Source organism: Papaver somniferum, unplaced genomic scaffold (assembly GCF_003573695.1).
Source record: "Papaver somniferum cultivar HN1 unplaced genomic scaffold, ASM357369v1 unplaced-scaffold_76, whole genome shotgun sequence".
NCBI lineage: Eukaryota > Viridiplantae > Streptophyta > Magnoliopsida > Ranunculales > Papaveraceae > Papaver > Papaver somniferum.
This window is the reverse complement of record NW_020650526.1, coordinates 1457590-1480661: the sequence shown is the minus strand read 5'-3', so window position 1 is coordinate 1480661 and position 23072 is coordinate 1457590. Positions and strand designations below refer to the sequence as shown.

Sequence of the window (23072 nt, the reverse complement as noted above, 5' to 3'; positions counted from 1 at the left end):
TTATTCTTTTGATCCTCTGCCAGCATATTTCATCTTCGGAAAGACCATTGTTTGGGTCAAGGTGTAAACTGTGTTTCCTTCAAAGGTGTGCAGCTGCACACTACATGGTCGTTACCTATGGCGACGAAATACTAATAAATTGATTCACACAATCTGTTCGAAACAATTCAGATTTCATTTGGGTGATGTTAGTTGATGGAAATTCTATTTGGTCTCTCAAATTTGTTCGTTGAGTCCCAGTACCAACATTAAAGAGCCTTGCAATTGAGTGTTGTTTTCAGTCCAGAGCAAAGTAATGTTTGGGGGTTGTATCACCTTGGCGCCTGATACATTGATGCACAAGTATAGATTGTTGGGAAAAGAGCGGAAACAATAAAAGTGTGCATCGTCAACTTTTAGCAAAATGTGCTCTTCATAAGGGGTCATTGACGTAATATTTTATGTCAACCATTATCTATAAATGGTTTTACGTTAAATAAATTCCATGCATTTATCACTTCTTCTTTTGGTTCAGTTAATAAACTAGCTAGCCCGTCCATTTGGACGGGTTTACAGCACTTGTTATTAAATATACCACTTGCAACATGTACGTAGACATGGCCGGCAATTTGACGTAGACCACTATGAGACAGTACTACACGATTTAGTTTACTGAAGTATCTCGGATACTCATTTGATCATATGATAAAAATGTGATGAGCTGTGTCCATTTGCAGTTTCAAAAGTGGTTTGCATCCTCTGGGTGTGATTGTGAATGCATCTGGTTTCAGGATTTAAAACTGTACGTTGAATTATTTCAACTCTGATGCAACTTCTAGTTCGCAAAACTAACTAAGCAACCGTCTAGTGACATATTGAATTGTCCTAGCTGTTATATGACCTGGAGCGAAACTTACTTTACATGCAAAGTTTCAAACCAAGTAGTGATGTAGCGCACTAATGTGGATTGATGAATCTATAAGTTTTTAATTTTTCTTTTCTTGTATACTTGGAATGTAAAGAATGGCAGTTATTGACCAGAAATCCACAACACTAAGCGACTATGCAACATAATATATTTATAGTGGATGTTTCTTTTGAGAATTGAGAGACCTTCCAGAGATAAATACAGTACAAAACATGAATTATTGGCTTGTTGCACAGCTAGATATGTATGCATGTGCCTTGACCAGTAATGACTTTTATGAAATTGGTATACCAAATCTTTGGATAAGAAAATGATTGAAACCTACTACTTAAGAACGAGGTTTATACGTAAAGATTAATGAATGGATGGAGAATTGACTAATGTTTTCTAAGAATTACTGTTTCGGTAAAGAATGGCAGCTACTGACCGGAATCCAAGCATACCAATAGAAATTATGCTTAGCTACCTAATTCTTATTTAGTGGATTTTTCTATTCTATCTTTATGGATATAAATACATGTACGAAACTTGCACATGTACTCAAGATAATCAAATATTCAAGAAGAGAAAAAAATCAAATATTAGAGAAGAGTAAAAATTAAGTAACAAAATGGAAGCAGGCAAATGTGTAAAAACTCCTCTCGGCTCTCTGATCATGGGTCTACTCATTTTGGGGTCGTTTATAGTACAAACTCCAGTAGAGGCTAAGAGCTGCTGCAAAAGCACCGTTGGAAGAAATTGCTACAACGCATGTCGTTTACGATTTGCCAGGCAAGTATGTGCATCAACTTGTAGCTGCAAAATCGTTGGAGGGAACAAGTTCCCCAGAGGTTACCCCAAATTAAGTGGTTTTCTAAACTCCGGTACGTAAAAATGAACTCATCATATTAATGGAAAAAATTATGGTAGCTTATTTGTCAGGACTCAGGAATACAAAAGATTCCATTTTAATCCAATTTGCTTTCTGGTTACTAGAGGAATTTGAACAACAAACCAACGTAGAAGATCATGCCTCTCAAATCAATGAGTACTGCAAGTTGGGTTGTGTATCTTCTGAATGTGGTGATAACATGATTGCTACTCCCCAGTCCCCGACTTCCGGTAAAATTATCAAACACACTCTTTTTTCCTTTTTACTTTAATATAAACTATTTCATCTAATGGTAGTTGTATTTAAAACTAGACGAAGAAGTGGAACGATGTAACAATGCATGCTTGGAGCTCTGCAACAAGAATTCCAATATTGAAGCTGCGGTTACGGCTTAAGACAGATTAATGGAGATATGACGTTCAAGCAACCCAAGCTGGCCTAATATATCTTATATGCTACCTTTGTATTTTGGATGATTATTGTGTGTCAGTGTTGTACTGTATAATATTTCGCATAATTGTCAGTGTGTTATAAATAAAGTCGTCATGTATGCATGACGAAGATTGTATATTGCATTATGCAGGTATCATTAATACTTACTACTATTATCAGGACATGCCAATGTATTATGTGTTTCGCGCTTTCATAAGTTGATTGATGACATATTTGTTAAGCTTTTACCGGACTCTTAATTCTATTCTACAAAGCATTCTCTAGATATACCGACTATGCTAAGGCTAGATAATTCTAGGCTCTAACAACCTTCCTGAACAACCTAAGATCATCTGGTCAATTCTGGATGATTTCTTTGGAGTCCTGCCTTTCTAGAATTCACTGGTTCACTTATGAGGTCGGTGTTGCTGCACTATTAACGCCTTGGACATTCATGGATCCTAGAAAAAAATCTTTAATTTTGGTAATGAATAAACATGAGCTCGATCACTCATACAAACAAAGGTTCCCAAATCCTTGAATCTGGCACAAAGTTGAATATCAATTATTTCTTGCCGGGAGTAAGGTTTGCATAGTCAGTTGGTCCATATGGCTCGAAGAGTTCTGCAAAAAATCCCTTCTTCCTCTTAGGATTACAACCCATATCCTTACACAACTGATCGTTGTACCAAGTATGCAATGCGCCAATGCAAGCACCCCTACTAGAGTAGCGTTTCATATATTTTTCCCATTCCAACATAACTTTCTCCATCTCTTTTATGCTTGGCAACTTGAATCCGTCTTCGAGAAATCTGCTAACCATCGGACCCTCATTTCTGATGTATACAAATTTGCATAGCTTTCGGAATATCCTATTACTGCCAATTATAGGATAGATTTGCCGTAAAATTGTTTTAAATCAGAAGTGACTTACCAAAGGTGAAAGTAAAGTAACTCAGAGACTAAGGAATCGTCCTTCACCAGGTTTGTAGAGCATCAGTTCGGAGAAACGATTAAGATATAGCGAAGCAAGAACGGTATATGGATTATAATCAGCGGGTATATTCCAATGTAAATTTCTGTATAACAACGTGCACGGATTTTCAACTCCTGCAAAAATTGACTAATGTTAAGAATTCATGGATATAAGAACATTCGATCAGTATGACTATTCAAAATGTAATAGTTACCGTTGACAGTGGCACATTCATTAGCAATGTCTAGAGCGGATTTTTGGTAGCCAACGACTGTAACACGTTTTCCTTTGACGAATTTCGTCGCTTCAGAATCCTCCATGGCAGAGTAATGCATAGAGTGTATAACTTTCCCATTGACGAAACCTTCTGGACCTTTCTTTGGTGGAAAATCAGGAATATTTGGAGTCCCGCTAAACCGCCCGATGCACAGAATCACAAATTCTACTTCATATACTCGGGGATCTTGGTATAGGTGTCCTTGAACAGCAGCAGCACAGGTAGTAGTAACTTCTCATTTATTTTTCGGATTAGTGAAACAGTTACCAGTAGCAGTACCACCCCAATGACTCCAAGAACGCATATCTTGGCCTTGTTGAACACAATAGTTGATGTCGATAACCTTGGTGTTGAATTTGATGTATGGGAGTAAACCGAAATGACGAGCATAAGATTCTAAATCTCCATAACTTGATTATGATTTGGATACTCTTCTTGTACAGAACATGGCCATGGAAAATCAGAAAATTCATAAGCTTGTTTAGATGATTGAAGTTTTGTTGTTTTAGGAGTATGAGTCCAGACTCCACCAACACCGGGTTGTGATTCAAAAACAATGGGTTCAAATCCTTTTTCAAGAACGTATTTGCATGCTAATAACCCACTAATTCCTGCTCCAATAATACCAACTCTTCTTCCTCTCATCCAATGACGATGACGGACCTACAGCTGGGCTAAAGGGGGCTTTAGCCCGGGTAGGCTTCCCAGTCCACAAGTCATTTCTTTTTTTTTTGCTCGACCGAGACTTCTAGCCCGGGTCTTAAAAGGAAATTTATCTTTTCTTGGGTCCGTCCCTGCTCTCATCTATACAATGATTAGCTAGGTATATTGGTTACGATATATATGGGTGTGTATATATATATAATAAATATATACACGTAAACGTATTCTTTTGTGCAAAGAAAAATACAGAATCGTCTACTTTTAGGATTTTTCTTCTTTATTTATTATTGTCTTCATTAAGCATTTTCTTGCATATGCTGCACGGCAAAATCTTGAATTGTCTCATTTTTAGTATATTTCTTTTCTGTCTACTGTCTTTATTGCTTTTTTTCTTTTTCTTGCATATGATGCACGGCAGAATCTTGAATTGTCTCCTTTTTAGTATTTTTTTTCTCTGTCTATTGTCTTTATTGTTGGTTAAACTTCAACATAGAAGTCACTAACAAGCTGGTTAGGACAAGATTAGGAAATTGATGTAATCCTAAGAGAATTAGAAGTCATCTAGTTCTAAGAAAAGAAAAGACATGTAATAAGATAATAAGACTAGGAAAAGGAATTCATAGTTCTATATATATATGATCACCAAAGTTGTGGTTGATCATATGAGCAAGATTAGAGCTTGTGTTTAGTTTTGAGAGATTTTCTGAACATCAATAAAGAGAGTTGTCTTTATATAATCTAAGTTTCATCTTGCAGTTGCCATTAATTGGTATCATAGCTTGTTTCTGAGCCATGGAAAACGAAACCACCATTGTGGGTGCAAAACAGTTCACACCACCATCAATACAAGTTCCAATCCTCAACGCCACAAACTACACAGTATGGGCCATGAGAATGAAGGTACTGATGAAAATCTACAAAGTTTGGGAAACAATTGATCCTGGTACATTGGACCCAGACAAAAACAATGTTTTCATTGGACTACTCTTTCAAGCAATACCAGAATGTCTTGTTCTACAAGTTGGTGAAAAGGAAACTTCAAAGAAAATTTGGGATGCAATAAAGACACGTAATCTCGGAGCTGATCGAGTTAAAGAAGCCCGTCTGCAAACCTTAATGTCTGAATTTGAAAGAATGAAAATGAAAGAAACTGATACTATTGATAGCTTTGCAGGAAAGCTATCAGAGATATCCTCAAAAGCTGCGTCACTTGGACAATCCATTGATGAAGATAAACTGGTAAAGAAGTTTCTCAATAGTTTACCAAGATCCAAGTATATTCATATCATAGCTTCTCTCGAACAAGTCTTAGATTTAAAGAAGACTAGCTATGATGATATAATTGGAAAATTGAAAACATATGAATAAAGAATCCTTGATGAAGAAAACAATGGACAAACTCAAGGAAAACTCTTGTACACAAACTCTTACCAACAAAACTCTGAGACAATAGGAAGAGGTCGTGGAAGAGGTGGTAGAGGAAACAGAGGCCGAGGAAGGGGAGGAAGGTTTAACTCACAAGATAGAACAACAAGTCAGAATGATCAAAACCAAGGGAAAGAAAATAAGGATATATCAAACATTATTTATTACAGATGTGATAAACCAGGACACTTCTCCTCTGTATGCCCTGAAAGAATACAAAAGATGGAAGAAACAAACAAGAATGAAACAAGGGAAGCAGATACAACTCTTTTCATGCACGAAGTTGTATTATTAAACGAAGGGAAACTAATACCAAAGAACTACGAATCAAAGGATGGAGAAGAAAGAATCTGGTATTTAGATAATGGAGCCAGCAATCACATGACTGGTAAGAGACACTACTTTTCTGAACTCAATGAGAAAATCAAAGGACAAGTGAAGTTTAGGGATGGATCTTTTGTAGATATTGAAGGGAAAGGATAAATTTTATTTCAGAGAAAGACCGGAGAACAGAAGATTGTCACAAACATCTACTTCATCCCAAACTTACAAAGAAACATTCTAAGTTTAGGACAAGCTACAGAAGTTGGATGTGATGTTAGAATGCGACAAGATTATCTAACAGTTCATGACCCAAGTGGAAGACTTTTAGTTAGAGTCTCACGCTCACAGAATAGACTCTACAAGATAAGTCTCATGATTGGAAGGCCATTGTGTCTGAATATGAGACTGGAAGATCAGACATGGAAGTGGCATGCAAGATTAGGACACATAAGTTTCAGAACCTTAAAAACTATGTCTCAGAACAAGATGGTTCGAGGGATACCACAACAAAACGGAGTGGTGGAGAGGAGAAACAGGACTCTAATGGAGATGACAAGAAGTTATTTAAAGGCTATGCCAGTACCTAATTATCTATGGGGAGAAGATGTACGACACTCCACATACCTAATAAACAGGATACCTACGAAAACTCTGAAAGACATGACTCCATATGAAAGCTTGCGAAAGAAAAACCAAACATAGATCATTTAAGAGTGTTTGTTTGCAAAGCATACGCAAAAGTTGATTCTGCAACTCTTAAGAAACTGGATGATCGATCTCAGACTCTTGTGAATCTAGGAATTGAGCCTGGATCCAAATCTTACAGATTATTCAATCCAACAACGAAAAGAGTGATAATGAGTCGAGATGTGGTATTCGATGAAAAAGCAAACTGGAACTGGAAAGAAACTAATGATGGACCAAGTAGGGATCCAGGAATGTTTCACATGACATGGGGTCAAGTAATTGATGAAGGCGAAGGACCCATAATCATCAATACCAACGGAAACAATGATGTTAATCAAGAAGAAGAAGAGAATAATGAAAACACTGAGAATAACGAATAAGTAGAAGAAGAAGAAGAAGAAGAAGAAGAGGAGATCGATGAAATAACTCAACCCATTCCACTGCGAAAATCAACAAGACAGATACAAAAGCCACAATATCTGGAGGATTATGTTCTTCAAGATGCAGAAGAATGTGAGATTATGCTACTTTCTGTTAATGATGAACCAAGGAATTTTCAGGAAGCAAAGGTCTCGACTAAATGGACACAAGCATGTAGAGAAGAAATTATTTCAATCAACAGAAACAAGACTTGGTTTCTAGTTGATAAGCCAGGTGGGGTAAAAGTGATTGGTCTTAAGTGGATCTTCAAAATAAAACGGAATGCTGATGGTACTGTCAACAAATATAAGGCAAGACTTGTAGCTAAGGGATACGTACAAGAATCAGGCATAGACTTTGATGAAGTTTTCGCACCAGTTGCTAGACTAGAGACAATTCGTCTCTTAATAGCAGAAGCAACATCAAACTCATGGGAAATTCACCACTTAGACGTTAAGACAACAGTCTTACATGGTGAATTGCGAGAAGATGTGTATGTTGAACAACCAGAAGGTTTTGAAGTAAAAGGACAAGAGCATAAGGTTTATAAGTTATCAAAAGCTCTATATGGTCTAAGACAAGCTCCTCGAGCCTGGAATACAAAGTTAGATCAAATCTTAAGAGAAATCACATTTGTTAAGTGCTCTAAAGAAACATCAGTATACAGAAGAGAAGAAAAGGGAACGCTTCTTGTGATTGCAGTCTATGTAGATGATCTATTTTTGACTGGCAACTCCCTTAAGGTGATCAATGAGTTCAAGAGAGAAATGTCATCAAAGTTTGAGATGTCAGACCTCGAAAAACTCACTTATTACCTTGGCATAGAAGTCCATCAAGGAGTAGATGGAATTCAGATTAAACAAGAAGCTTATGCATGGAGAATTCTGAAAGAAGCAGAACTTGAAACTTGTAATCCAACTAAGATACCAACGGAGTTTGTACTTAAAGTTTCAAAGGCACAAGAAGAAGCCGAGATTGATCCAACGAGTTATAGAAGAAATGTTGGATGCCTTAGGTACTTGTTACACACAAGACCAGACTTGGCTTTCTCTGTGGGAGTAGCAAGCCATTATATGCAGAGTCCACGCAAGTCTCATGGTGATGTAATAAAGCAGATATTGAGATATCTAAGAGGAACAATCAGCTATGGATTGAAGTATGGTCGAGGAGGATCAAAAGGAATTGTTGGTATAGTGACAGCAGTCATAATATTGACCAAGATGATGGAAAAAGTACAACTGGTCATATATTTTATCTAGGAGAAGCACCTATTACATGGTGTTCACAGAAGCAAGACACTGTAGCTCTCTCATTCTGTGAAGCTGAGTTTATGGCTGCAACAGAAGCAGCTAAACAATCAATATGGCTTCAAGAACTTTTGGGTGAAATCAAAGGAAGAGAACCTGAAAAAGTTCTCATCAAGATTGATAATAAGTCTGCAATTGCACTCACTAAAAATCCAGTGTTTCATGGGAAGACGAAACACATTCACAAAAGGTATCATTTCATACGAGAATGCATCGAGAAGGAGGTCATTAACGTTGAACACATACCAGGAACTGAGCAGAAAGCAGATATATTGACAAAGGCATTAGCTCGGATCAAGTTTGAAGAAATGAGACAATTGATTGGAGTACAAGATATGTCACGGGTAAGGTTGAAGCTTAACGGGGAGAATGTTGGTTAAACTTCAACATATAAGTCACTGACAAGATGGTTAGGACAAGATTAGAAAATTGATGTAATCCTATGGGAATTAGAAGTCATCTAGTTCTAAGAAAAGGAAAGACATGTAATAAGGTAATAGGACTAGGAAAAGGAATTCATAGTTCTATATATATATGATCACCAAAGTTGTGGTTGATCATATGAGCAAGATTAGAGCTTGTGTTTAGTTTTGAGAGATTTTCTAAACATCAATAAAGAGAGTTGTTATTATATAAGCTAAGTTTCATCTTGCAGTTGCCATTATTGATTGCTTTTTTTCTTTTTCTTGCATATGCTGCACCGCAGAATCTTGAATTGTCTCCTTTTTAGTATTTTTCTTCTCTGTCTACTGTCTTTATTGCTTTTTTTCTTTCGTATGCTGCTGGATACGTAGCTTTCTCGTTCTGTCTCTTTCCAGTCAGTAATTGTAGAGTATAGACCTCATTGTGCGTAGTCAAGTGGGGTTCTGTCCGGATTGTGATAGTAACATATATGGTTAACAAATGAACAAATTCTTACGCCTGCTGTGTTGTATTTTTGGGCTGGATAATACTACAAAACTTATCGTAGTTTTATTTGGTTTCAGGGCTGTGTGCCTATGAGCTTTTTACCTTTGTGACTGGTGTGTCAGGTTGACAAGTACTATAAAGTAGCACATTAATGTATATTGAGTAGACCTCAATTATCGAGTTTGATAAAATAGTTAGTCTGAAATTTTTATAAAGAAAGATGTACTGAATAAAGACTGGACACGAACACGATCTTGATTCCCACGCATACCATATGCCTACTAGTAGTAAATCCTAGTCCAAACTCTAATGGAGCCATCAGTGTACCCAGCGAAAAGAGTATTTCCATCCGAACACAGTTTCTCACCGTCAGCATCCAAATCCCACACCAACGCAACACCATCTTCACCACCACTTGCACATAACCTGCCATCAGGTGAAACAGCAACAGTGTTCAGATACCCACCACGTCCAGCTAAAGTAGTTCTCAACGTACAGTTAGTCAAATTCCAAAGCTTGACAGTCTTATCCCATGCAGCAGAAACGATAATTGGTTCAACTGTTGTAGGGATAAACACAGTCACATACTGACACCTACTAGCTTGTAATCACTGCTGTTGTAATCGTAACCAAATTCAGCCATACCGGCATGATCTTTTATAATTGGATTAGGTATTTCCTTGTACTCCCTTGTGGCTGGGTTCCAAAGACAGAAAAAATACTTATTGAAGAACCATAGGCAAACCAGACCATTACAACAACCCATAAGTTGAACATTATAATCTAAAAATTTGAACGGGTAATCAATTTGCCATTCCAATGCATACTCAACAAATCTATCGGTCTCACACGATAATAACTTGGACAGTAGTAACTCATATGAATCATAACCTATGGAGAATAGGCTGTTACCCCTCCAGCTGTCATGCCCTTTGAGTAAGAGTGTTAATGATGCATCTTAACAAAATCAGTGCTAGAAATTAAAGAAAACCAATTTTTGCATACACACTTACAAACTAATAGGGATTTCACTGGTGACCTTAAAAGGATCTCGTGGATGATCTCTTCTGGAACGCTTGACATCGTTTCTCCACCCTTCGAATAACTTCAATTTGACGTATGTATAAGGGACGAAACCCTAAACTACAATAGCAAATGGTAATTAAAACGGATTCTCCATGTTCCTATATTGACGTGATCTAAAATATTGGACTTAATTTTTGTGGACTACATACGAGACTAAATCCATAAGCATCACCTACTCGTACAAGATCTGTTTTAACCTGTTTCGGCTGCCACACCTAATAATACTGGAGGATCCACCCACCCTCTGGCCAGCTAATCGGTTAAGGTCTTGTTTGGTGTTGTACTTGGATTGATGATGTCTTTATAATGAATCTTCATGTGAACTTTGCTCTTTCTTTGGTCATGTCATGCTACTAAGAATTTTATGTTCGAAAGGAGGCAAAAGGAAGATGCAATGCATTAACAAAAGTCAGCAAGGTAAGTCTCAACCTTCCTCCTCGGTTCCAGCTGTTGTTGTTATAAAAAGTTAGGAATCGAGCAATTGCTAGTCCTACCTTTGCGTCCCTTGTTATGGGCTAACTTGTGTTATGGGGGCATCGAATCATGTAATATACTAGCCAAGAATACCTTTATATGGCAACTCTTTATATGGATGGAAAGGCAGATGTATGGTTGAGGATTATCAAGAAGGCAAGGATACTATATTTTGGGAGGAATTTATACGTAGAAATTACCGCATAGTCCTAGAAATAATATAATTAGATTAGTTTGGTCTTGTTGTCCTAGTCAATTGTTTATTTGGTCTCTTTCCAAAAAAAAAAGAATTATTTGGCCTTAGAAATTATTATTTTGTCCTAGGATGGACAATACCCACGCGAAATTTACTTTTCTGATTACTTGAATACCCTTTAATTATCGTATATATACTGAACTATTATGAAAGCAGGAAATTCAGTTTCAGAATTTTTCTCTCTCTACTCTCAGCTGCTGTAGATTTTTTTTTGCTCAACTCTATAAATCAAATTTTTGTAGGGTTATGAAGATTGAATCGGTTTGATTACGATGATTGATTCACTTTTACAGAGATTAAGTTGATTCAGAGACTGATTGATTTACAAAGACTGATTTTGAATTTGCAGAGCTGATTTGGTTACAAAGATTTGATATTCGAAGTATGATTTTAAGAACTCGGATTTTTGATTCTACAAAGATGATTTGATTACGAAGATTCCTTAATTGAAGATTGATTTTATATCATATGAAGATCCGATTTGATTTACAAAGGTTAAATTTGAATTTTTGATTAGGGGAGATTGATTAAATTTTACAGAGAATAATTTGATTTTTGGTTGCGAAGATTTGACTTGATTCGATTAAGGATAAATTTTGAAGTAAGTAGGGATTTCTTCTTGTTTCTGGTGAGTTTCATACTAATTCTCTCTGATTTTTTTTTTTGTTTTTGCATTATGCATATTAGCTATTGCATGTTAATGTCACGATTAGATTTGTGTTTATGAATCATATTTCAGTTTTTGCATTGCAGATCAGTATTTTTTGCAATCTATGCTTTTTTGATTAGTTGTTAATATTTGATTAGTTTGCAATCTATGTTTCAGTTTTTGCATCTGATTAGTTGTTTTTTTATTTGATTAGTTTGCAAACTATGTTTCAGTTTTTGAATCTGAAAGAATTAATGAACTCGTTTTTGTTAAGAAACAAGGTGTTTATCTGTTAGAATGAAGTTATTTTGTTAAGAATAAGGTCTTCATCTTTAAGAATCAACTCATTTTGGCAAGAATTTTTAGGTTTCATCTGTTAGAATGAACTATTTTTTTGTTAAGAATCCATCTTTAAGAATGAACTCTTGTTTGTTGGGAATTTTAATTGTTCATCTGTTAGAATGAACTATTTTTTTTTTTGTTAAGAATAAGGTGTTCATCTTTAAGAATGAACTGTTTTTTATTAAGAATTTTAGGTGTTCATATTTTAGGATGAACTCTTTTTTTGTTAAGAATTTAGGTGTTCATCTTTTAGAATGAACTCATTTTTTGTTAAGAATTTAGGTGTTGATCTGTTAGAATGAACTATTTTAAAGATGAAGAATAAACTCTGGTTTATACATCTTTTTTAGTTCATTTGTTTATGTAAACCTTCCTTTTTTTTCTTATCAGGTTCGTTATGTCTCTCTCATACCATAAGATTTAGTCATGGTGAAGGTTGTGAGAAAGTGTTTATCAGTTATGATTTTTCTCTCCAAGGTCTAACTGTTGTTTCTTGATCGAAAGTTTCTCATGGTGCCGCTTCCAGCGATTTATCTGGTATTTTCGTGCAGTGGCTCAGTGACGATGAATGATGTAGTGAGTTTACTGAGACTTTAAAGATTAAATGCCTGACGAAAGGTCATGATGTATTAAAACCTCCTTTATCTAATGGTTGGGAAGACATTTTTTAAGGTGTTGGTCAAGTTTTTCATCGTGGTGTTGAAGAGGTACGTTTAGCTGGTCCCATAACACTAGTTGACTCTTCCTGAGGCAAAGCAATTTCAAAAATTTGTCTCTTCCACCAATCATTATCAAACCACTGTCATTGCCGATTTTACCTTTATTATGAACATCTTAATATAAAACTAAGGATGGCAAAATATTCACAACACGAAAACCAGTGATGAAGGCTTCAGAACCGGCATGTCGCAGGATAGTGGTTCATAAAACATGAGAGCATAATATGTAATATAGAGAGATAAGTACGCGTAATTAAAATAACTACTATTCCGAAAGCAAGCTGAGAACTTTAAAAGGTAGGATGAACACAAGTATCGAGTAGTTTTTTTTTTTTGATCGATCAAAAGGAATTGTATTAAGAAGCACACAAAGTTGTGCGCGAGCGACTACACCAAAAAGAGGGAAAGTAACCCAACCAAATTAAAAAAGTTCAAGGATAAATAAAAAGAAACAAAGGCCTTTTGACAAAACTTAGAAACTAAATCACCATTGTTACTTGCGAACTAAAACAAGAGCGCAAGCTACGTATATGTATGATTTTCATCAACCTCTTCCACATATAAACCCTTGTGATTTTCCGCCACATCACTAAACATTTGTTGACGAATTGCCTTTGAAGATGGAAAGCTTAATCCCATTATACAACCAAACTCCATGAGATTATCTACTGAAATCTTACAGGGCTGGTAAGAGATTTTGAAAAATTCTTTTTGATGCTTAATGTCTTATTTGGTAGGAGACCCATTACTTTAGACTTCCTGCAAACCTTGGTGTGAACTCCTTGAACTGGCTCGGAAACTACTGATTTGGTAATGCTGATGTCGACAATTTTTGAAGAAACCTCATATCTTCAATCCCTTGGAATCGGTTATATGTTTCAAATCCAGGGGAACTGACGAATCTGAAGAAAAGGAATTTTCCCCTTTTCCATTTGATCCAATCCATGAGACTCATGCACGGGACTAGGAGAAACTCTTGATGGAATAGAAATTCCACTAGAATCCGCCTCTTCCCCTTCACAAATTTGGTTTTTAAAGCATCAACATGAAGATGAATTCCATGGACAATCATCTCCATAAATTCTTCTTTAGAATCAGGAAAAGTCATTCCCGTAGCAGTAGGACTTAAAACTCCTTTTGCCATGTCAAATAGAGTACCAAATTTGTATTCCAAATATCTTTGAGCCTTGCTTAATTTAACTGGATCACATTGTCTGCCCAAAAACACAAGAATGAGGAGGGTTTCAACGCTGCTTACCTAGTATGTTGGTTTTGAATCGACCTTTTGATTTAAACCTTGAGAACCCAACGAAGAACACTGTGGAATAACCATCTCTTGAGAATGGATTGAATTAAACGAAGATTGTAATTGATTTACTTTTGAATGCTCAATATTCTCCATGCAACTTGAAATTGGGATTTCTCCTTCTTCTAAGTTGGAACCACAGATTGTACCCTGATTCAGCGGACTAACAATCTCTTGAGAATTGATTGAACTATATGATGGGTTAGGCTGCTCAATATTCTCCCTGCAACCAGAAATTGAGATTTTCCCATCATCTAAATTGGAATGAGTGCCCTTAATTAGCTCGTACTGAGTCGACATGTCGATATCTGGTTCCAAAACTATATACTAGGCATACATACCATCATCCACCGATCCACTAGATATATCTCCCATGGGGTTGATAAATTCCCGATTGAGAGAGTTGCTGGGTATTGAAGAAGCTGGGCTCTCTAATATCATGGGCTTTTTACACTTATCAAAAGAACGATTTTTTGGGGACCGTAATTTTTTTTGGGATCATGATTTTATTTTGGGTAAAGACATTAGAAGTAAATCTAGGTCACCCCTTATCTAGATATTTATATTAATACCTAAATTATCCTCCTGATTAATTTTGGGTGATGATTAGTTAGTGTTAATAAAAGTTAGTGTAATGATTAATGAGATGATTAAGTTAAAGATAATTAGTGAGATTGAAAAATCAGATGGTTTTTTTTAAAGAAGTAGAATTATTGAGAGAGTAAAGTTAGAGAAGATGAAGAAGGAAAACATGAAAAACGATGGATTTTACCAACCACAACCGGAGGAAGGATATTTGGGTACCCAGGTATGCTTCAAACTTAGATAATATTGGTTGAATTGCTCCTAACTTTCAAAAAAAATGAAATTTTTTATGTAAATTTGGGCCAGATCGGTTACCATATGTCAAGATAACCGAACACACCTGAAAGTGTGAGGTTTATTGTGGCTGTAATTGCAACATCTCTCAAGGGTTTTACAAAATTCATTCCAGCCCTGTTTGTTCTTCCCCATCGGAAAGTAACTAGGATGCAAAAATCCTTTAGAATCAGGAATAGATAACTTCAAACATTCCCCTCCTTTGTATTTATCCCTGGATAGATGAAACCATTCTGTTTTACATGAGTACGACCATTCTTGTTTGAGAAATTCTTCATGAAGAATCTCATGGAGTTTTGCAATCAACCATAAACCCCCATCGACGGTGAAAGAATTAATCCATCTTTTCCCTTTACAGGTTTCCCTAATGGTCATCATCTTGCTGTTACCCCACAACTCATAAGCTTTCGCCTGAATGTTGCATTTCAGAGCTAACTCGTTATCCTGAAGAATGGATCCACGACCTCCTCCCTTAATATTCCGATTGCGTTTTCCGGTGACCAAGGACCAGGGAACCTCTGACATTTCTCTCTCCTTACATACAAGTAACGAGTAGTTAATCTTAAATTTTTATAAAGAAAGATGTACTGCATAAAGACAGGACACGAAACACGAACTTGATTCCCACTGCATGCCATATGCTAGAGTATCGGGCAGTTTTTAGTAACCCCGAACTCTAATGGAGCCATCTGTGTACCCAGCGAAAAGAGTATTTCCATCCGAACTCCAATTCACGCTTGAGCAGTAAACCGCCTTGTTCTTTCCTGGCTCAGGTTCGACTTTCAAATCCTGAACGAGACTCTTACTCTCAAGATCCCAAATCTTAACTCCTGCCTCCCTAGCAGCACAAAGCCAGTATCTAGTTGGACAAAAACACAAACCATGGATAATACCACCAGCATCAAGTGAATACAATTTCTCACCCTCGCCATCCATATCCCACACCAACGCAGCACCATGTTTACCACCACTTGCACATAATGAACCATCAGGTGAAACAGCAACAGTGTTCACATACCCACCATGTCCAGCTAAAGTATAGTTCAACGTACAACTAATCAAATTCCAAACCTTTACAGGCTTATCCCATGAAGCAGAAACGATAATTGGTTCAAATGTTTTTGGGCTAAACCTAACACAACTCACCCAGTCAGTATGTGAAACACCATCCTGGATTGTATACGTACATTCACCCAGAGAGTTCCACATCTTAATCGAACGATCCCTTGAAGTAGAAACAATCTGATTGTTATCAGTAGAGAAAGCAACTGATAATACATCTTTAGTATGACCAACGAATCTACGTGTAGTAACACCGGTGTTGAGATCCCAAAGACGTAGTTCACCATCCCATGAACCAGATAATGCAAACTGAGTATCAGATGATAATGCAACATCTTGAACGAAATGATTATAACCTGTAAGACGACGTTTAGGAACTCCATAGTTACCTTCTTGTTTATTCAGAGTCCAAACAAGGATCGACTTGTCACGAGATGATGAAACGATCATGTTGGGGTTGTCGGTTGGACAAGCAATGGCTGTGACCATGTCACTGTGACCTACTAGTGTTCCCTGAAGGATTAGGGTTAGTCCAAGGTTTACAATAGAGGCAGAAGAAATGCAGCTCACAACCTTTGATTCCTCTCTTTCTTTTTCTTCTCCTACAAAAGTACCAGATCTAAGTGAAACTAAGCCTTCAAAGTAGCACTCTTCTTCGCGCAGCATTCTCAAACTATAAATGTTGGGCTTTATAATCTTGTCATCTCCGGGAAATATAAAAGTAGACCAGTATACGCACCCCCAAATAGAATTTCATCGCTCTTAAAAGACCACATGAGCCTAAAAGAATAGTCATTTCTAATTCTTTCATAGTTCCAACTAAGCGGGACTAAATCCATAAGCATCACCTCTATTGCTAGACGGATCCACCCATCCTTTGCCCAACTAACCGTCCCCTAAATGGGAACTTTGCTCTTTCTTTGGTCATGCTACTAAGATATTTATGTTCGAAATTAAGGAGGCAAAAGCAAGATGCAGTTTATCATGCATAAAGAAAAGTCAGCAAGGTAAGTCTCAACCTTGCTCCTCGGTTCCAATTGTTGTTGTTAGTGAAGAGTTAGGAATTGAGCAATTGCTAGTGGTGACGGACTGTCATTCCCTTGTTATGGGCTAACTTCTGTTATGGGGACACCGAGCCATGTAATATCATTTTGAGAGTAGTGCGTGCCACTAGAGTTCACTCGTAGAACTAGATGCAGTCTGAATCACTCAATAGCGTAGATGACTACACAAACCGGGATGTAAATTGTGCTCCTCTGTAGGCTTGTGATAACAATTTACAGGCCTCAATGGAAGCTTCAGATAGAATGGTGCCACTAGAGGGAAATCTTGATAAGTTGGTAGGAGATCCACGACTGGTGAACAGCATTTGGAGTTTTTTTTTCTATTGCATTAGATAGAGTTTACAGCATTTTGCAGGAGTTTGGTGACTTATTAGTTGTATGCAATAGGGGAAAGGAAGCTGTTATGAAGAAGGATCTTGCAAGATTAAGTTGGGAAGGGGATTCAAATTATGAAAATATTCCTTTTGTTTTCATTGGTTTTGGAGTTGATCTGGCTTTTTCCATTCGCTTTTGTTGTCTAAAGAAAGAGCAAAAACCAATTGGCAATGAGTGGAGAGGCCCTAAGGATTATAAACCTGTGGTTACCGAAAATCCGATAGCTACACCCGATGAGATGATAATAACAAAAAACCTAAGTTATAAGGATCAACTTTGACATTAATGAGATTATACACCACTTGACACTAGCATGATCTTTTTCAAACACTTTGTATTATATTAATGAAGTTCTTACAATGAATATAATGGTATTGAAATACTAATAAATGAAAGAAACAAAGTTTGGGATGAACTCTAATGGCTTTTCTCTTATGGGTGTTCTTGATTCTTTTACTTGACTGAATTCTTAGTTTTACAACCTGCCTCTATCTCTTCATTATTTGAATCCTTATATAGGCAAATACATCAGTAGAAGATAACAGATGATCACATGCAAAATATCTATGTTGATTTTGTATCAGTTTGTCTCATTTGCCAGATTCTAGTCACTGTCTTGTTTCCTTGTTATTTCGCATATGGCTTGATGAGTATCGCCTAGTATTAATCGCGGGCTCCTCTTCGTAAGTCTTTCTTATTATCGCATAATTATTCTTCGCAGAATTTCCTTCTTCTTCGTGCTAATGGTTGTCTTAGTTCAGACGAGGTCATGGATTAGCTCTGTGCAATACTTCGCCTCTACATTTTGCCTCTTCTCGCGTTATTCTTCTGTAAGTGGAATAATGCAAGAATCTCTTGTAAATCTTCTTTATTCAATGTATCTCCGTGATTTCCGCACATTTATTACACGTGTTGTCAACTTCTTTCTTTTCCGATGGTGCGTCTTTATTGCTTTCCCTATATAAATACCAGGGATGAGGAATATTTTCTCATCTTCCCACTACAAGAAAACATGGCTTAAGCAACTAAAATGTTAGCGAGCACCCAAAATTTTGGTCGGTTTAAGGGTAAAGCTACTAAACTTGCGACCATCAAACTAGCGACTCGGTACTAATATATATCCACTAATTTGAGCGACCACATAGAGTAGTTTAGTCGGTCAAATGCTTTTCCCGGTAAGAATAGAGCAACCGCCGTTGTAGGTTTGGTAGCTATTTACTTCGAGCTTGGATGACCAGCGATTCAATAAGTATTTGGTTGGTCAAACCTATATGAGCGACTAAGTTTAGCCACCACCCGTTCATTAGAGAGATTATATGAGATTTTAATATTTATCCAACAATGTGTTACCAAAATCTCGAAATGATTTCTCTTTTTCTTCAAGCCCGAAGCAATTGATGTAAAACATGAATGGCCAAATTCAAAATTAAAACTTCTCTTTGTCAATGGAAACTCCAACATCGACTAGAAGGGTTACGGAAAAATCACAAACTGGAGTTGTAATGAAAAGGAGTCGTCCACGATTAGCAGTAGTAAGCGATGTTGATCAATTTTCAATTTTGATTTTCCATGATTACCCATACCCGTGATTAAATGACTTTTTCTTTAAAATTAGCTTCATTTAGTTGAATTGTCTTGTTTTGCAGATTATTAAGAAAGAAAAACCCCCAATTAAAACAACTGATCGAATGAGAAACGTGATCAATCAGCACTCATCGGTGTAAACAATTATCCACAATTCAGATCTCCGGCCATTGAATAGTGCCAGTAAATACTGTAATGGACGCATAAATGAATGCAATAGGATGGGTTTGTTAAATTTCTTGTTCCTTTCTCAGATATTGATTTGAAAATGGGTCCAATGTAATGAGCATTTTTCAAATGGAATTCTCTTTTCATCATATTAAAGAAGTAAAAGTAATATTGTCTGCGTGATTTTAACGATATCAGTCTTCTTTTGTTCATTAAAAAAAAGATACCAATTTCTTTTACAAAGCTAAAAAGCTTCTTTTACAGTTTCACCGCAGTATGAAAGGAAACAAACTAAAATTAATCCAAGTTCATCTCGTTGTCAGAATCTTCAAATTCGAGCAAATCATCGTCATCGCTAGTAGTATAAACACTTTCTATATCAGCATCATCTTCATCGACAACTTTCCCTCGACCTTGTTCTGGCGCAACATAAGTGACGGTTTCTTCCGGAACATCACACCTACCCCAAACAAAATTGTCATCATCATCCTGATGCGGTTCACGTTGTACATCTTCCATAGAAAAAGCCGAGTACAAATCCTGTGCTGCTTCACTAGGACTCAACTCCGGATTAATATCATGCACCGGCATATCATAACAGTTCCGAGGTTTTAGTTTTATCACCGTCTTCCATGGCAGATGTAATTTTTTTTGGTTTCTCTATAAGTTTGTCCTTTAACAGTCTTCCTTTTTAAAGATCTCTTTTTTCTTAGATGTTTTTTTTAATAGATCTTTTTTTCTAAGATTAAGAAAAACCCTTTAAACTTTGTTTATGGTAAAGAGATTTGATGTATGTTTACTTAATATTTTCTACTAATCATTATTTTCTTGTTTTGATGTAATTTAGTAGTTGTAAATAGTCATATTTTTATGTATTTTTTTTGGTGAAGTTCATTATAGCCTTGTTGTGGTTTTGGGTGTTGGTAACCTTGTGCTGTTTATCTTGTTCAGTGATTGATTTTGTTTTCCTGATAAAAAATTTTCAGAAATGGCTAGAAGTAGAGGTGGTCGTGTAAAACAACTTCCCCGCGGGGATCCCATGACCACTCCGCAGTACTCTTCTTCTCCTTCGACAAGAGAAGGGGCACCAGTTAATATGCGATCTTTAAACGGTAATGATATTCCTTCCCCTTCTCATAGTTTCTCCCTTATTTTGTTCATTGTCTCATATCTAATTGTTTCGTGTATTGTTTACTGAAGAGATAGGTGGTACATCTTTAAATGTATCAAAGTCCAGAAATAGACCTGTTGTAGCACTAACAACTCCTGAAAGGCCGTTAAAGAGAAGACAGTCCGTGATGGATACAGTATTAGAAGCAGCCAGTCGTCAAAGGCCCCAAAGTTTGATTCAAGCAAAGCGATCATTATTGTTGGACGATGTAGAAAAGCAGCAATCATCTGTTCCACCACATAATGACGTTGAAGATGACCACAGGAAACTTTCTACTTCTAGGCAGTTATCTCTTCCACAGCGTGTTGAATTTGGATATTGCAGTAGGAAACGATCTACTTCAGCTTGTCATCCGACATCTGTGCAGCGCAACTTTCCACGGGCGTCTCCTCGACGACAAACTCAGTTGGCTCGTAATGAACGTGATTCAGCACCTCGTAGGAGCCCTCTACGGCATACTTTGTTGGCTCGTGATGAACATGATTCAACACCTCGTAGAAGTCCTCGATTGTCTCGTCGACAACAAAATCAGTTAGATGATAATGAAGATATATCACCAGAGTTAAGCCGTCGAGGTTTTTCGCATGAGGCTTCGAATTCTCCTTTGGCATCTAACTCTGCCAATCCACCGGCTATAAGTGAAGTCTTTTACCTGTTATTATCTATTTCTGCCATAGTTGATAGTTAACATGGTTATCTTAATAACTTATTTTGTTGGTTGCTGTCCTTTCTTACACAGAGACTACTAGGGGTATCACCACTCTTCCTAAAGTTGCTATTAGAGATACTGATTTGGATAAACTGAAAGTAGAAGTTTTTGAAAAGAGCTTGGTGGGTACATTCAGCCTTGAGTGTATTCTCGCGATAGGAATGTGGGTGCGCCAAGGTGACAACTTCCCTTTGACTGTCCGTTTGTTTAGAAACATGCCTGAAGAAAAGATATCAAGAGTATCTAAACTTGTCAGGGTAATACTTAATTCACCTTTTCTATTTTTTTTGTAGTTTCGTTGAGTTTTTTAAACATTGGTCATTGTTTAACAAATTAGTTTTCTCCTAGGATTACTATATCTTAGTACCTGATGATGAAAATGCTGAGGAGGCTATAAGAACACAGATGAGACTGGCTTATGTTAGATATCGATCTGAGTTAGCATCGCACTACAGATCGTTTGATAGTCATGAGGAAGCCCTGCGAAATCCATCCCCAAGAATCCGCAATATTGATGATTGGGCTCATATGTGTGACTTCTTTAACACTGATGTAAAATTTAAGGTATATAATTTTTCAGGTCTTACCCTTTGCAATGTACTTTGATGATTTGAATTTTTAACATGGAGTGGTGTCCAGCTATGAGCTCATAAAACTGATTATGGTTTCTCTATCATAAGAAACAAAAAAAATCTATATTATTGGTGAATTCGGTAGTGCTTATCATTTTTATTTTTCATATTTAATGGTAGGCTGCGTCCGAAAAAGCAAGGGCTGCGCGAAAGGCACTAGCTCTGAACCATACCAATGGTACACAGAGTTTCGCCAGAAAAGCGTATGATAGGGTAAGCCTTAAATTGTTCATTGATGTCTTATCCCTGTTCTTCATGTCTTAATAAATTTTAAATTGTGGTAAGCTTACAAGTTCAATTTAATTAGGCACGCAAAAATCTCCCGATTGATCCACTCAGTATGTTCATGGAAACTCACAAAGCTAGTAAGCTTGGTAAACTGTGTGCAGATTGGCAGGTAAAAATTTCCTCACTAGTAATAGATTTAATAATGCTTGCAACTTACTGTTGGTGTAAATGTGAACTAAACATCCCAAGCTACAAGGTCGAGATACGCAACATGTGTTATTTGTTTCTGTTGGTATAATATCAATGTGTTGTTCAAATTTGTTTATATTTTTGACTATGCATTTCTTACTGTTGGTATGATACTATGATATAAAATATGATGATCGCGCATAGTTTTCCATGTTTAAGATCCATTAATACTTTGTTTGTTGATATTCTAATTGTCTGCATGCTTTTATGCTGTCAAAATATGATTTGTTATGAACTATTTTTTTGTTGCAGATTTTGGGTTCTTTGATCATACATAAGAACTTATAGAACCATACTTGTTTAAGTGTAGTTTTAGGATAGTATTTGATCAATCTATCTTTTGCTTTTTAACTATAGTTACTGCATTTTGAATGAAAGTTCTGCTTAAAAGACAAGGATAGTTCTATAACTGTTGTGTTGTTTTGTCTTTTCTTCATAGTAGCTACATAAACTTGAATTTTGACTTAGTTGCTTGTTTTTACAATGGGTATACAGGCAGAAATGAACCTGATTAGTGAGCAGGTTCGTCGAGGGGAAGTCAATTACACTCCCGAGGAAATATATGCAATGGTTGTTGATTCACGCCGTATTGGGGCTAAGGGTGCTCGTAAGTCGAAAGTTGCTGCCCGCTTCAGTTTATATGAGAAAAATGAAGCACAGTTGGCTGCTCTCCAAGAACAGCTGGACTCTGAAAAGAAGAAAGTTGCTAAGCAAGACAAAGAAATCTCAAAGCTTCAAAGGAGGGAGCGTAATCTCAGGGAGTACTTGAATGAGGCTTTGACGACCCTTGGTTGTCAACCTGTGCCAGATGATATAGAAGATGAGTCCCAAGATGAACGTGGACCTGAAGATAATGGATTTACTTGGGATGATTTGCAAGAAGATGATAATGATTATGCTGGGGATGATGATGATTTGCAG

The 23072-nt window shown here is 36.7% G+C and overlaps 2 protein-coding genes, 1 long non-coding RNA gene and 1 pseudogene across 3 annotated transcripts; 2 read left to right on the top strand and 2 right to left on the bottom strand.

The window, feature by feature from the left end:
- The first annotated feature begins 1438 nt into the window (after window positions 1-1438).
- On the top strand, window positions 1439-2400 carry LOC113344465 (alpha-1-purothionin-like). The gene is made up of 3 exons (XM_026588436.1): window positions 1439-1770; window positions 1883-2008; window positions 2091-2400. Exons 1-3 carry the CDS (start codon window positions 1518-1520, stop codon window positions 2171-2173), a joined length of 462 nt encoding a protein of 153 aa, XP_026444221.1. The 5' UTR covers window positions 1439-1517; the 3' UTR covers window positions 2174-2400.
- A 375-nt stretch (window positions 2401-2775) lies between these two features.
- Window positions 2776-4108, bottom strand: LOC113344361 (annotated as a pseudogene).
- Window positions 4109-11223: 7115 nt separating this feature from the next.
- On the top strand, window positions 11224-12673 carry LOC113344298. The gene is made up of 2 exons (XR_003357743.1): window positions 11224-11642; window positions 12396-12673. It is a non-coding gene; the product is annotated as an uncharacterized LOC113344298 (long non-coding RNA).
- A 2896-nt stretch (window positions 12674-15569) lies between these two features.
- Window positions 15570-16637, bottom strand: LOC113344360 (guanine nucleotide-binding protein subunit beta-like protein). Its single transcript, XM_026588354.1, has one exon. The coding sequence runs from the start codon at window positions 16635-16637 to the stop codon at window positions 15570-15572; it is 1068 nt and encodes a 355-aa protein (XP_026444139.1).
- Between the last annotated feature and the right edge of the window lie 6435 nt (window positions 16638-23072).

Coding starts and splice junctions, on each gene's coding strand:
- LOC113344360 (XM_026588354.1), bottom strand. CDS start 16,637: ATGCTGCGCGAAGAAGAGTGCTACTTTGAAGGCTTAGTTTCACTTAGA.
- LOC113344465 (XM_026588436.1), top strand. CDS start 1,518: ATGGAAGCAGGCAAATGTGTAAAAACTCCTCTCGGCTCTCTGATCATG. Junction 1,771..1,882: donor AAGTGGTTTTCTAAACTCCG/GTACGTAAAAAT, acceptor TCTGGTTACTAG/AGGAATTTGAACAACAAACC. Junction 2,009..2,090: donor TCCCCAGTCCCCGACTTCCG/GTAAAATTATCA, acceptor ATTTAAAACTAG/ACGAAGAAGTGGAACGATGT.